Source organism: Ixodes scapularis, unplaced genomic scaffold (assembly GCF_016920785.2).
Source record: "Ixodes scapularis isolate PalLabHiFi unplaced genomic scaffold, ASM1692078v2 PGA_scaffold12__126_contigs__length_90152505, whole genome shotgun sequence".
NCBI classification, from domain to species: Eukaryota; Metazoa; Arthropoda; class Arachnida; order Ixodida; family Ixodidae; genus Ixodes; species Ixodes scapularis.
Window position 1 is genome coordinate 67,816,948 of NW_024609838.1, and position 15,423 is coordinate 67,832,370.

Below are 15,423 nucleotides of genomic sequence, written 5' to 3' on the forward strand. Positions count from 1 at the left end.
TTTTTCATATGATGGCTCGAACAAAGTTGTGGCTGCAAAACTAAAAGTGATGTTGCAAAACATTCTTTTATATTTTATAAAATTGGGCTTTGGAAGATTCCAGTCAATATATTGAATGTGAAGGATGGCAGTTTGAAAAGGAAAAAAAATCAGGGTCTGTACTTTCCCATAACTGGACGGCACCGGAGCCTATCAAGGAAGTCGTCAGATATCCTCAAAATTCGTCGGGACAATCAATTCCTTGCGAAGAGTTAGGGTTAGAGAAAAGGCAAGTCCCAATCTTCGCAACAAAAGCATGCACGACACACTTACGCATACACGCAATCGGCAGAAGTACGCCGCTGCCATTACGTGCACGCTTGATTCGGCACCCGATTCACCTACAGAGCACGTGGAGAGGACCAGTGCACCTGCAGGAGCAACTCCTATGTGCCCGAGCAAGATTTGGAATGCAGCCAAATGGCAATCAACCACTGCTACCTTGAACCACTTAACACCGTCGTACGCACACTCGATTCGGTGCTCGATTCAGCAATGGAGCCTGCGGAGAAGACTGGTGCCTACCCTGGTCGTTGTGCGCCATGACCTCCATCATCTCGGGCGAGTCGTCCAGCAGCAGCTCCCTGGTGGTAGTCATCACATCCAGGGAGTGTACACGGTCCACGATCACATCGCAACTGAGCACCTCCCCCGTGGCTGGGCACATTGATCCATGAACACTCAATAAAACTGTATAAACATACCCATAATCCAATTTTATTTTAGAGCGCAGCTCTTAGGGGCCCGTTTCCAGCCTGAGCGGTGTCGGCGTCGCCGTCTGCGTAATTGCGCCCCTCCCTCTCCTCCTTCCCTCATTGTGTAGTATGGTCCGGGCGGGTCACGTGACCTCGGGGGGAGGGGGTCACATGACCAGTTTCCAGCCTGTGCGGCGTCGGCGTCGCCCCTCCTCCGCTCCTCCTCCTCCTCCTCCGCTTTTCCTCCTCCCCCTCCTCCCCCGCCAAGGTCACGTGACCCCGGGGGGTTACTCCCCTCCCCCCGCCGAAGTCACGTGACGGCCCGCCCAAGGTCATGTGATCCCGTCCCCTCGAGGTCACGTGACCCCCCCGGACCTCTGCCCTCCTCCTCCTCCCCTCATTGTCTAGTATGGTCCGGGGGGGGTCACGTGACCTCGGGGGGAGGGGTAAAGGAGAGGGGGGAGCAGGAGGGGAGGAGGACTAGCAGGCATGATCACGAGGGAGGAGGAGGAATATACCCTCCACTCCTCCTCCTCAAAAGCTGCGCTCCAATTCGGCGTTACAGGAAGTTGTAATTTCTCTGTCCACGTCTATTAGTTACCGACGGCATGAGAATGGCAGGGAAGTCCCCCAGTTGCCCCACCTCCCAGAGCAAGCTTCCCAACTTCGACAGCACGTGTATGCCTTGTGGGCATAGAGTGCACACTCGAAGTACTGCGAAAGGCAATGAGCATGCGCGCCGGAGGCAGGGCATTCAAAAGACTTGCCGCTCCCATTCTGTCGGTGAGGGCCGTTCATTGCCCGCGTGCCAATGAACGGAGTGGAACACCAACGCTCTGCACCGCAGCATTTCTGTCTACCGGGCCCTATTGAGAAAACGAAACCCGGTTTCTTTACTTGCATAAACCGCGACATCTGAAAGCTGAAACTCTGTAGGAATGAGACTCTAAATGTAGAAGATTGTACTCCAGAGACTGAGACCTATAACTTAATTCCCAGCTGCCTTGCTGAGGCTTTATGTACAAACATAATAGAAGCGTGGTGCCCTCTAGATCTTTAGTTTTTAAGATTACTAGAGCCACCTAACCTCTCCCCCTCTCACCAGTTTAGCAATTTAAACAATCAGAAATTCGGTCAAACAAAAGGGACGACCGCCCAGACCGTATCTTTCGAAAGCCTTCAGTGTTTCAGGGCCTCTTGCTTGAAACCTTGGGTAGCCACCGGACGGGGTCCGCTGTACTGGATCTGAAGGTTCTGGTCCAGGCACATGCAGCTCTCTTGACAGGTAACACACACCAGGTGCTTGTGGTTCCGCTGGGGGAGTCCTATACGCCGCATCACAATAACTTGGAGGACCGTGGAGGCTACAACCCCCGCGACCCAATGAGCGTAGGAGTGAGGCACGTGACGCCACGTTATGGGAGCGTTCGTGTCACTGCACCAAACGAGTGGCTCCGAGGAACCGGCTGTCATGCCTTGCTCCAACGTTCTCATTGGGTCGCGAGGGCCACAGCCCCCACAGTTCACCAAGTTATCGTGAAACGAAGTATAGCAGTGTCTCAACGACATACCAACAAGGCCGCCATGCTTCACACAACACTTTGGCACCGCACGAAGCATCTGACTTCCATGTTCGTAGCCAGCCGACACAACTCTTGCTGCGTGCCAGCAGCTCGCTGGCACCTTTTTGCCCGGTCTCTCTTGAGGAAGACCTCCGTCAATGGCCACTCCGGTTTCGGCTTCTCTGGCGACCTCGGTGTCCTGGTTCGCACTCTCCACTCCATCGACAACTCCGCTGAACTGAACCTGGACGGTCCTGGGGCGTCTCTAAACACCAGCGGAAGGAGGAAGGGGTCGTCGCTTTTGCATAGAAGGTCCTTGATAGTTCAAACCGTGTGCTCAACATCCATGTCGGCCTGCAAAAAGCACGGGCTGCTTGTGATGTGCTCAAAGCCGAGAAAGTTTGCAAACTCCGCTGCTGAAAACTGCAGGCCGTCGTTGCCACGGACGATCGCTGGATACCGAAGTGCGCCAAAACACCCTTCGTGCAGAGATCACTGACAAACCTGTCGGGCTCCTGAGCGTGACGACTGCAGGGTACCAAGAAACGAAAATATCGACAATCACCAAACATTTTTACCCGTCGAAATGAAACAAGCCCACCCCTTATTGCTGCCGAGGCAAGTCAGGGGAAGTAGACGACAGGAGAGGTTCCACACGCTGTACCTTTGTGGAGGCGTACCATTCACAGTTCTCAACCACGACCTTCACCTGGCTGCTCCCCCATGCCATCAAATTCTGAGTCCTGTGCTCTTTCACGGCAGTGGCTCACTTCGTGGTGCCCCTCGTGGATGGACCAGAGGTCCTCGTCCTGGAGAGACGCTGGGACGACAAGACGACCCCCCTCGAGAAGCAAGCCGTTGTAAACGGAAAACTCGCCCTGGTGTTTCCAGTACTTGGCAGGCTGACCGGAACTTTTGGCTTCACGGGCCAGACTTGCTCGCAGTACTTGCAAAGTATGCCGTGCTCCCCCATCTGAAGCTTGCTCGCGTCGAAGCCTGTCTAGCCCCATGGGCTATCGGTCTTGGATTGCATGGACGATGCTGTCCATGATCCGCTCCGTGGCACATACAGTCAGTGGTGCCCTCTCGGTCACTAGTTTTACCGGTTAGTAGTGCCACCTATAGCAAGTTACAGGTCAAGAAGGTAGCGGCAAATACCCCTCAAAGGGATTCGTATATCCCTCCGCCACCTCCGCATCCAATAGCGTCCCATCGTTTCCGCGACGTCGTAACCAACGCGGGAGGAGTCTTGCCTTCCTGTAAATATTTGCCTTATCTTTAGACTTTGGCTTAGCATTGTGGAAGCGACGAGAGGGAGATTAGAGTTTTCCCCTTCGATGGAAACAAATGCGGATTTTGAGGGTTAGGTTCCCCCTCCAATGGATACAAAGGCTACTTTCAGAGGCTCGGTTCCATCTCCGACGAATACAAAGATTTCTTTCTTAAAAAACCGCATCTCCACGTGGTGAATGATGTTGATTGGGGCAAAGCTCTGGTGGTGCTTGTCTGCGTAGACGCTGAGCCGCAGCATGGCAAGCCTTTCGTTCGTTTTCATCCATGTCACGCTGCGGTCAAATGCTCAAATGCGTATATAACCATGTTCCATACCACACATTCTCTTTCCGACATGGATGAAAACGAACGAAAGGCTCGGCATGCTGCAGCTCAGCGTCTACGCAGACAAGCACCACCAGAGCTTCGCCCCAATCAACATCATTCACCGCGTGGAGATGCATTTTTTTTTTTTTTTTTTTCCCCCTACACGAGCACGGGAGCACATACTCACGTGCTCGTGAGCACGAGCACCCGACATCGGACGGACATACGGACATGGCTAGCCCCTAAGGAGCTTCGCCCCTAAAAGGGGGGGGGTCGGAAACAAGTTGGCATCACTCTGTATCCAATATCTATCCACTGAAGTGCAACAAGGGGCATTTCCAGTAAATATTCTTTCGACTGTGGAGGGATTTGAAACTGGCACATCACGCTTGTGGGAGGAGCTTCTCTTACCTTTTTGGCTTGTAACCGATTATAACAGTAACGGCATTGATAAAATGAGAAAGTGAGGGCATGATGTTACCTAGAATAAAAGATAAGAAAAAAATTCTTCACGAGAAAAAATTCACCCAAGTCTAATATTCGTTGTGCTAAAACATCACAGTTATGGGTGCCATCGCATTTGTTATGACGAAAAAAGGTTCCGAGCAAGAAAGAAAAAAAAAAATGACCGCATCTCCACGTGGTGAATGATGTTGATTGGGGCGAAGCTCTGGTGGTGCTGATGGTACTGATTTTATTGTTCATAGGGAGTGCTAATGGTGCCGATTTTTTTTATTGCTCTATAGGTGGTGCTGAGTTCCGGGTTGCGTTTCGACTTCATTATTACTGCTTTATGGTCGGTGAAATGCAGAGCCAGTGGTTCTAGCGGATCAGCTTGGATCCGCTAGAAGCCGTGAGAACACATCTCCGCTTAAGTCAACGGTCCATGTCAGAAAGAGAATGTGTGGTATGGAACGTGGTTATATACGCATTTGAGCATTTGACCGCAGCGCCCTCTCCTGTATAAACGTTGAGCGGCTACATGCAACGTTTCATCCATGACAGAAACCCCAGCTCTTGAGTTACTACCACCTCTCGGAGCCCCCTATTCGTCCTGCAGTCGTGGTTGAGTGGTTAAGGCAATGGACTAGAAATCCATTGGGGTCTCCCCGCACAGGTTCAAATCCTGTCGACTGCGCAGACATTTTTTCTTTTTATGCGAACACGGACAGGCAAGACTAGACCCTAAGGAGCTTCGCCCCTAATATTCTCTTTCTTTCTGACGAGATTTTTCACTGAAATGCTACAGTTCTCAACCATAAGCGTCACCGGCATTTTTTATGTGTCTTGGTTTAACAATATTGGGCTTAGGCAGACGTCGGCTCACAGAGAAACACTGGCGTAGCTAGGGGGTAGCCTTATGGGAACTTCCCCCCAAATCCAGTCAACCCTATAATATACACATGCATTTTTGATCCCCCCCCGCTTTCCCCTCTCCCCTCACACTAGTCATGGACATCCCAGTCACTTCAGCACCTGCCCGCCCCCGCCGCCCCCTCCCTCCCTCTCCCCCTCCCCCCCCTCTCCCAGAAAACAAAAATTCCTGACTGTAGAGAAACATTGATTTTTCTTTTGTAGCTTCATGCAAAACGTCACGTTTGCAAACTTTCGCATTCCATCACCACAGCTAGTGTCGCATTTTCAGGGAGTTTCAGCATTCTGCCATGCATAGCTTATTAATGAAGGCCAGGAAGCCGGGTTTCGATTTCACTAAGTAGCCACAATAAAAACTATGCCAACGAATGGAGTACAACTGAACTTTATTAACAAAGGTGGTTTTAGGTGGTGCATTTATCACTCAAACTTTGTGAGCGTAGGTTTCGGGGAAAACAAAATGAAAGCAAAAAAAAGTGTTACTTATATGCACAAGTAGAAAAACTGAAAAATGCCACTACTCGCAGGTGACGCCACAGCACTAAAATCTGCTGGACATTCTTCTGGGGTGTTCACCTCAGAGGCATTCCAGTTTTTGTTCGATGTGGTGCCATGAATAACCAGGAGGTTTGTTTCAGTTTCTCTTTCTTTGCATTAAAAGAACATATTTTCTTCCTTTTGTTTTTCAAGAAACCTAAACTTAACATTAAAGCATGATGAATGCAGCACCTAAAGCTGATCCTACATGCATCAGCGCCACTCCTGGTGACAGAACTTACTAGGGCAAAGTTTCTAGACCAGTTAGTAGTTGATCCAAGAACTTTGGTTACAACGTGTGCCCTCCCAGTTCATGCACTAGGTTTTTAATGCTAAGGCACCGAGGCAAGTCAACCGAGAGAAGTGGCACCCAGGGTGGCCACAGCAAGGCAGACTCACCAGAGTTGTCGGCCGTGACGATGGCCGTGCGCCTCGCCGGGTGGTGGGACACTGCCGAGACGAGGGCCTGCAGGGCACACTGGTCACCATTCGCAGGCTGCACAGACACCAGGTCTGGCTGCGACGAACTCCTGTGGAGGAAGAGGCTTTAGACATCCTTTCTTGGACAACACCTCTTCTCCCGCTCTTGGTGCAACATGACTAGACCTAGAAGTGCAAAGTCCAGGATTGATGTAGGGCCAGAAAGGACACCTTAACCGCCGGACCGTTACTTTTCCAGTACTACATGTCGTATCTCGATTCTAGGCAGGGTGGAGAAAAAAATTAAGACAATTTAAACTGCGACTTAAATGACAATATAAATTGCGATTTAAAGCTGACCAGTTTTACCATGATAATTTAAATCAAACCTTTCCCAAAAAAATATATTCCGAATATGTATTTTATTTACTGCTTGTATAACATTTGATGCTTACTATATGCACATGTTTTGTATTTAAATGAAAGACGTCAACCAAGGAAGATTTATATCGGCAGAGCACGAGCAAAAAGCAGTGCCCTTTTGAGCAAATCCGAGCGTTGAGCTTTATTCTACGTTGCACTTCGATCAATTATGTAAAGGCGCATTCCAAGCAAATCGGAATGCAAAAGAAAGGAATGAAAACTAGAAAAATCGAAACGCGAAAGGAAAAGCAAATGAAGCTTTTCAACTAACAAAAATATTCAAGCTGTTCCCTTCCTAGTATGGTGAGGTTTACATCAATAAAAAGTTGTTAAATTGTAAAAGTCATTGCTTTTCTAGGCCTTCAAGTCTTCTCTCGCTCTTAGGCATACTTAACTGCAGACTTTGAAGCAGGAGGTCTAGCAGACATGATGGCCTATGAACGCCTCCATGACTGCTGGACCGTTGCTCCTCTACGCCTACCGTCTTCTCTTGCTTCCCATTTGTGTCAGTATGCTGATGTAAAATATACAACATTCAAACCTAATACCATTTCACAACGCCATTCTTGAACACTGATTGGCTATCCGTCTGCAGTGTCTTGTGTTCTTTACAAGTCCACAGGTGTCCTGATGAAGAGGCTTGATTTTTGCGAGCTAATATGAATAGCGGCGTAAGAACCGTTCCAGCTCCGAAGATTGTGTGGTGCCTGAAAAATAAGTAGGTGTTTGTCGATGTAATCCGCGTCGGCTAAGCTGTTTTCTTTCTGTTATTTTAATTAATAAAACAGTTGCGACGACAGCTTCGCACCGTTTTCGTCGTTTGAACAGTTTTTATCATGTATAACGTTTACCAACTCGCCCAGTATGCTACGTTACAGAAGACTAGTTCTTATATAGGTCACGAGTAACAACAGTGACAGTGAGCAGCTCTGAAGGCCACGGGGGTGGCTCGCCGTAGAAGGGCACTACCACACAAAGGCAACGTATGGAAACACCAGCACGAACGGCTAGAAAATGTGCAGGTCCGTGGAAGAAAAAATTTTCGGTATCCTACCGATAGTCCTATCTTGTTTTCAAAGGTTAACAAAAGCTAGCTACAAGGAGAATTTCAAGCACCGCGTTGTTGCACATGCACTTTCATATTTTCGGCATTTACAGTTTTGCTTTTTCGGTTTTAGGCAGACATTAAGTTTTCAACCTTTTTCCTTATCTTCGGGTTCATCAAGTTTTCAGTTAGGCTTTCGCTGCCTAGAGGGTATACCACAAAAAAACTCACCCGCAATTATTAATTTGGGGGCGATATACCCAATAAGCTGAATAAATATCACAAAAAAGTACATTTTCTTTTTCTACAAAGCTGACGAATTTTATTGATAATAAATTTATATATGTTACGCATGATCCCACAGCCTTCATAAAAAGGAAGAAAAAAATCTGAGCTTTTCTCTGCATACGCTCAATGGCCGGTCAGCTTTTCTCTGCATCCGCCGGTTTTGTGGTGAGCTTTTCTCCGGGATTCGACACTCCGACGCAGAACGACTCAGCCTCGCCTCGGCCGACTTGCTTAACCGCTTATGGTTGAAGAATAACAATTCAGTCGCAGGTGTTGGTGCTTAGAATGCGATACAGAGTTTTTTTCGCACGCTTCTGACTCTGGATACACAGGGTGAATAAACAGAACAAAGGATTGCAAGGTTGACCAAGCTAAACGCGCTCATTGTTGCCAATCTAGTCGATAGAAACCGAGATTAAGACAAAATTTTTGGCGCACATTTTGCGATTTGGTGCATAATGGCGCAAGGTATTGCCTGTGGCGCAGTTTCTGCAACATGGCAAAAGATGGCGCAGACAAATGCGTCTGGCGCAAAATGGCGCAGTCGTTCCACCCCCGATATTGTCCAAGCAATACTTTATTGGGCAACGTTCCCACAAAAATGCCCACCGCCTAGGCTGTGTCACTAGTTTCTAAGGGGCAGGGGTTCTCCATCCTAGGGAACACCAACCTTCCCCGTATGACAGCCAAAGAGCTTCTTCCCTCTTGGCATTGTTACAACAAAACATTGCAGAAGCCTAAAGGCTGTTGGCAATAATTCGCACGCTAGGGAGTGCCTGGCTCATTTATGTGCATCCATGAACAACCAAAAGTGCCTTACTCGAATGTAGAAACACCTAGGCCTCTGGGAACCCAGTCTGAAAATCCCTACTGTTGGACTCAGTTCTATCATCAACGTGAAGTGGGTTTCAATTCAGGTGTTCTATAGCCCGTTGCAACATTGATGGATGGATGAAAACGGCCAAGCCCTTTAAATTGGGTAGCGGCTTCCACCACTTAGCCAGTGCTTTAGTATCAGCCATTGACCTCTACCCAACGTACAAGGCATTAACAGCAGTGACGCATACCCAGAAGCTGACCGATGCATCACAACAGTTACAGTGCAAACAGTCAAGCCACATGCCATGTTGAGTGCGGCGCAGAACCTCCAGAGGGACCAATCAACACCGCTTTCACACTTTTCAGGTTCAGCTACGAGCATTGCTCCTTCAAGATGCCCAATGTGCGAGGTCAGTCGTCCTCAGTACTTGCACGACTACCTTTAGGGGGAAGGTGTGTTGTGTACTGAAGTGCTGCGTGAGAAAGCATGAGGCACGAGGGCATCTGCAAACTCACCTTTGCATGCTCACGCAGGACCATGCACTTAACTCCGAGCCTCCTTGAGGGAACTTTCTCGTTATCCTGCCTTGTACTAAGTAAAGCTAATGGCACATCGCACTAAGCCTACAATGTGCTGTCCCTATCAGTACTGCAGAGACAATAAACTGACGACACACTAGCCAGTGTCCAGCACATTCTAACCAGATACTCCAAATGCAAACCCCCTCGTGTCGTCTTGGAACGTCTTTATTTTCTCAGGAATCCCACATCATTCCCCCCGCAGGGGGGGGGGAGTGACCATCCCCTACTAGTGCCACACCACTGGCTACAATACCAATAGACAACTTGTGGCCACATTCTTCTTCCCCCTTAACTTCTGGTCTGCTTGCAGGAGCAGACGTTTCTTGATGGCGGCCTCGGACCCCGACTTGCCCCTGCCCAGCAGTTTGCACAGGCCCCGGGTGATCCGCTTTTCCAGGCGTCGTTGAAACTGGTTCATCAAAGGTGGCACCTTGATGCCCTGCTAACAGACTGCCATCTGCAGCTGAATGCGAACCTGCTCAGGTCACCGCATAAAGCGGATTGGGTCACGCTAAGGCTTCTCTAGACTGTGCACTGCTTTTTTACTTTTCAACCTTCTTGGTGGTTGGCAGGATTGAGCTTTGCGGCAAGCTTCTGTGAGGGGCCCTCTAGGTGGTGCGCTACAGAAGTGGATTCTCAACCGGCAGCTCCATCTTGCTCCTGGTTGTTCCCGGGCAAAAATGACGTAGCCGATGTCCTCAGTTTTTTTGGGGTTGTGCAGTTGCAAAACAGTGATCGGTGTTCTTCCGGAGAAAAGTTGTGGATGGGCTGGCGACAGGGGCAGGCGGGAGGTGGGGTGAAATGGTGAGAGTAGCGGCGACATTGTGCCGGCTTACAACTCCTTGCTGCTCAGTCGGATCCGGCCCAGTTCAAGTGGCACATTTAGCATTGCCCGCAGGCGTCCCAAGAAGGCGTGGCGAATGGTGATCGAGGCGGCCTCAATTTTGGCGGATGTAAGGAGCTGCAATTTTGCCGACACCTGCAATTGCTTCAGTTCTGCTGTAAAAGATCTGACACCGCACCCTCTACAGGGTGTTTCTGAGCAATATTTGTGTGTGAAAAGTTCATATAATTAAGCCAATGAACCAAGTACAATTAAACTTTTCATAAAGGTGTCTTTAGTTGGTGCATTTTCTATACTAAAAGTTAATGTAAAGGAATTGGAAAAAAAAATTCAGCCTAAAAATTGTTTTTTTTCTATGCACAGGAAGGAAAACTATAAAAACGATCATGAGGGGGGCGTAATTTGCATCTTCAGAGAGATTTTTCTGTCAAACTACAGCCACACAAACTGGTCAAAACTGAAATTTCCCGGGTAATACGGGAGACTTGGCAGGTATGCATATGAAGACAGGGCAAACTCGTTTAGAAAAAAAATTTATAAAAAAGGCCGCAACAATTTAACAGCATGATACTATAGTTCTTTACAATTTAGAGAAGAAAAAAATATATATGCTATGAAAAGTGGCCTAAAAAGGATGCTTGTTAAGGTTTAAAATCTATCTTTACACACAGGGTGCTCCGTTTTCTAGGAGGATCTTTTTGCCTCCAATTGGGGTCTCTGGCAACAGAAAGAGAGGACTCGTACGCTGAGAGGGGAGCATCCTCAACAGACCCGAGCCCACTTTCAGTCATGGGCTCTACTGTTGCCGCCGGCAGCTGACCCTTAGAGATAGACTGCTTCGGCAACTTCCCGGGCTTCCTCTGGGGAGCAGAGGATCGAGGAATCGAAGTGGCAGATGGAGCAGAAGGCGTCATCCCCTTCTCCGGGGTGAATGCTGACGACGCAGCACCCACCTTGCAATTCCGAAACGGTGCCACTGGCACCACTCCGAAGGACACTGAAGGAGACCGCGATGGGAGACAGATCGTCCGGAGATGTCCGTGTTTCAGTCGAAACCACTGGCCGAATCGATGCCCTGAGCACGGCCTGGGCATAACAGCCTTTGGAAACAAAGGCAAAGCACTTCTTTGCATGAGTGTAAGAAATGTTTTCAGTAGCCTTCAAGGTGAGGATTTTTTTCTTGTTTCCATAAAGGGCAGGATCGGGAGTATGCTGGAAGCTTACCGTTACAGTTGGTACATTGAGCTTCATTCACACACACACATCAGCGAAATGCTCCTTACTAGGGCACTTGGCGCAGGTGTTGCTACCCTGACAGTTTCGCGACACATGGCCGAATTTTCTGAACTTAAGGAACTGCCGAGGGTTTGGCACATAGGGCCGGACACAATATTGAAGGTAGCCTGCCTTTACAATAGTTAGAACAATCGGAGTCGATGGTCAAAATAACATTACTTGTTTTGCATTCTATGCCATCACGGCGTATGGTGATGCATTGCGCTGTAACAACTCCCCGATGCCCAAGTAGCTTTGCATCTGTCGTGTCAAGCAAGTCATCATCGGAGATGACACATTGGACAGTGTTTAACTTTTGGTGAGGGGTCACATTAGCCTCGTAGTCTGAGCAAAGTTCAGGATTAGAAGAGATTCCCTTGCTTTCTTGTATTTATACCAATGAGAAGGTTGCCCGATGCCATTGTTTTGGCGCTGAAGTTTGCACCAACAACACCTTCGAGCACTTTGGACACTAAAAAAGAGGAAAGTTTAACAAGTGGCTTTTTGCCCCCCGAGTGCAGAACAAGAAAATCGGGGAATGTGAAAAGATTGGAGGTTCTTTGTGGCTACGGCGAGAACGTTGGTGCGACCTCCTTCCAGAGCCCGATCAAGAGGTTGTAATATGCCATAGCAAAAACGGCTTAGCTGACGCAATTACTATACCAGTGCTGCCCAGGCACGATACCCAAGTGTAGTTGCAGGTACAGGACCTGGTTCCAACTAAGGTTGGCCCTTGCCACCTAAGATTGTGAAAAGGAAAGAAGAAACAGTAGTCGAAAGAAGTGAAAGGAGGGAGAAGAAGGTAGAGGAGGCTACTGACTGAACCACCCTGGTTAGGCCAAGCCAGGACACTCGTCTACGGGGAGCAGGGGCCAAAGTTGTATATTGCCTTGCCCTGGGTGGGGGTGGGGGGGGGGGGGGGGGTGGGGGGGGGAATGGTCCAAAGATACTTTGGGCTCGGCTCAACCACTAGGATCCCCTATTCCACAGACAGGGGCTAAACCACGTACAGCCAGGCGTGGGTGTATGAACCCACATGGATCGTGTTTCGTGGTGATGCCACCCACCAAGGACCTAACGCAGGTGCCCCCTGCGGGGATGTTCCCTCGAGGGGGCTCAGAGCAGGAGTGCAAGGTCCTGGACGAGCACGCGGTAGGGCATTTCCGCTGGTGCTCCGTGCCCCGCACGCTCTCGCTCTACGCTTTCGGTCCACAACCTTTGAATAATAAAGGCCCATCCATACAGCAGACCACGCTACGAGGGCTTGCGTCGAGTTACGACCGCGAGTCACGAGGACATACACGGTTCGTATAAAGCATGGCGAGGAAGTAGCTTTGCACGAAACATATGAAACACGGACAGCCCAGTGGCTTGCGGTCGTGTCACACACACAGTAACGTAGGTAGTCAAGCGCTGCCGCGCGACTTCCTGTCGTCCCGCAACATGGGACAGTTGCGCTTTCAAATTTCGCTGGCAAGGTGAGAACAGCAGGAAGAAGCTTCAGTTGTTCCGCCTCTCCAGCGCAAGCTTCCCACCTTCGGCCACACTTCGGCGTTTGCCAAAGCACGGCAGAAGGCGTAGCACGCTAGTTGGAGGCCGGGCGTTCAGGACGCGCCCTGCCCTTCTCATTCTGTCAGTGGCTCCGGCGGTTAAACCGAACTTGAGTCGGCGCGCCAGGAGCCTCGAAACTTTTCGGAACTTCGGTAGGGCCAGGGACTGCCTTTCGGCCAGCGCGTGGGAGGAACCCTCGATGACAGCCGACCACGTGGATGGACGGTACCGGCATAGCCTTGTTTGCATGGTGAAATACGAGCGATGCTGCCTTATCCGATACGCGACAAGCGGTCAGTGTGTCTGCACGCACGAACTGACCCGACTGTCCCCCCGCACCGAGTGCTAGAGTCGAAAAACCGCAACGGGAAGGAAAGCCCGGGCAGCCGTGGCCCACATACCAGTGGTAGCAAGCGCCCGGGCTGGCGTCGAGGAGTTCCAGGCTGTAGTTGGTGGCCACCTCTTGACGATACGGCAGCAAGACGCGCGGGACGTTGAGTCTGGCTCCGTCGCACAAGAGGAGAAATAACCCAAACAGGAGGAGCGACTCCTTTAGCGCCATGTTTCGAATGCACGGCCGACACGACGGAAAGTCGTTGATATACGATCCCCGGATGCAGAGATGGATGGATAAATGAATGTTACTGGCTATACCCTTTGTAGCGGGCGGTAGCTTGCGCCACCTAGCTTAAGTCTAAAACAGACAAACATTTGATTCCTTCGAAGGGCGAGGGCGAGACGGGCCGGGGAGGAGGAAGCAGACAGAACGCTAAAGAGAGAAGGGGGTTTTCCTTTCTCTGCTCCAGCGTTCCGTATGCTTCCTCCTCCCCGGCCCGTCTTACCCTCGCCCTTCGTTCTTAGGTTTTCTCTCGCTTTCTGCCACCATTCAGTTAATCTTTGCTTGGTAATTTCTTGTGATTGCCTGAAGCTGAGCAGGTTGGTTATTCATACTTGTAGGATATGCCAGCTGAACAAGAGAAGAAAAAATATACAAGACAGAGAGAGTCACAAGGAACAAACTAGCGGAGTGTGTGTATTTGTTCTTTGTGACTCTCTCTGTCTTGCATATTTCTTCCTTCGTTCAGCTGGCATATCCTACAAGTATTGGTCATTTCTACTGTCTTGAAATCCACTCTTCCTTCGCTGTCTCTAAAACCCACTGACTTCATTAAATCTATGTTGTCTTCAATACGCCTCGCAAGTGGGCTCATTTTCGTCTTTTGCGCATGAGAAAGGAAGTAGCGGTGACGTCAGAACGCCGAGCCCTGATTGGCTGATCGCGACCCCCTATCTCGGCGTCGTCTGCTCCTTTGCAACTTCGTCTGCTCGCAACGTCGTCTGCGTCTGTCTTACCTTTCCTGCGACTTTCGGAAGTGCAGGTCTTTACGAGCGAGCTCGACTTCGCCTTTCAGAGAGGGCAGACGAAATAACTCGAGCGGTGCGTTGTTTTTATCTAACAACTAGCAGACGCGCACTAAGGAGGGAAGTCGAAGGACTCACTGGCGAGGTGTCCTGAGGCGCCGAGGTTTGTTTGCTAAGAACCGAGCGTGTGTACGCAAGTTCCCTCCCAAATACTTTTTCGCTCCTTTCGTGTGCGGCGAGAGGTTGGCGCAGTTAACGTCGTCTGCTTTACGTCTGCTAGTCAAAGCGATGGCTGCTTTACCTTTCCTGCGTCTGTCGGACTCGGAGATTCACCGCTTTTTCACCGGCGAGAGTCACCGTTGCCTCGGGAAACAAGGAGATAACAAGAGGAAGAAATTGAACTCTTAATCTAAAATTGAGGTCAGCGATCAAAGTATAATACGGGAAGGGTTCACAAGGGTCGCGCGGGCATATTCCATTCAGTACGCCAGCCGGTCGTGGGCAGCCGGTCGCCGAGTCGCAGAGTGCCTGCTAGGCCTAACTGCCGAAGCTCGCTTGGTCGCGTTCGGTGGAATCGTGGCCGTTGAAGCTTTTCCCGGGTGTTTGTGGATCCAGCGCTCTTGTTCGTCGTGGTCTGTTTCAAGTACTTTTTACTTTTTTCTTGCTGCTTGAAGTCGGGACGCGTGAGAAGCGCACATAGAAAAATAAACGTCCGTGGGTCGTCGCGGCCATGCTGATTTGATCGTAAGAAGTGCGTAAGACGGCTTCGGAGCTGTCGTAGGATTTCGTTGTAACCTGCGCAAAACTTACGAAAATTTCGTTTCGTGAATACGAATTTGTTCCTAAGTTTTGTCTTGCGCACATTTTTGGCGTAAGATCGTTTCTTGAATCTGGCCTCTGCACTTCCGAAAGTCGCAGGAAAGGTAAGACAGACGCAGACGACGTTGCAAAGGAGCAGACGACGCTCAGATAGGGGGTCGCGATCAGCCAATCAGGGCTCGGCGTCCT

At 49.8% G+C, this 15,423-nt stretch overlaps 1 protein-coding gene across 1 annotated transcript in view; it reads right to left on the reverse strand.

Moving 5' to 3' along the window:
* The window catches only part of LOC8043222 (nuclear pore membrane glycoprotein 210), a 106,697-nt gene extending 93,046 nt beyond the window's left edge, over positions 1 to 13,651 (reverse strand). The window contains exons 1-3 of the mRNA XM_040218742.3: positions 13,455 to 13,651; positions 6,206 to 6,336; positions 565 to 696 (exon numbers count right to left, since the gene is read on the reverse strand). Coding sequence (XP_040074676.1) covers positions 565 to 696; positions 6,206 to 6,336; positions 13,455 to 13,615 — 424 coding nt within the window. The 5' untranslated portion in view covers positions 13,616 to 13,651. The remainder of the gene's footprint in view (positions 1 to 564; positions 697 to 6,205; positions 6,337 to 13,454) is intronic.
* Between the last annotated feature and the right edge of the window lie 1,772 nt (positions 13,652 to 15,423).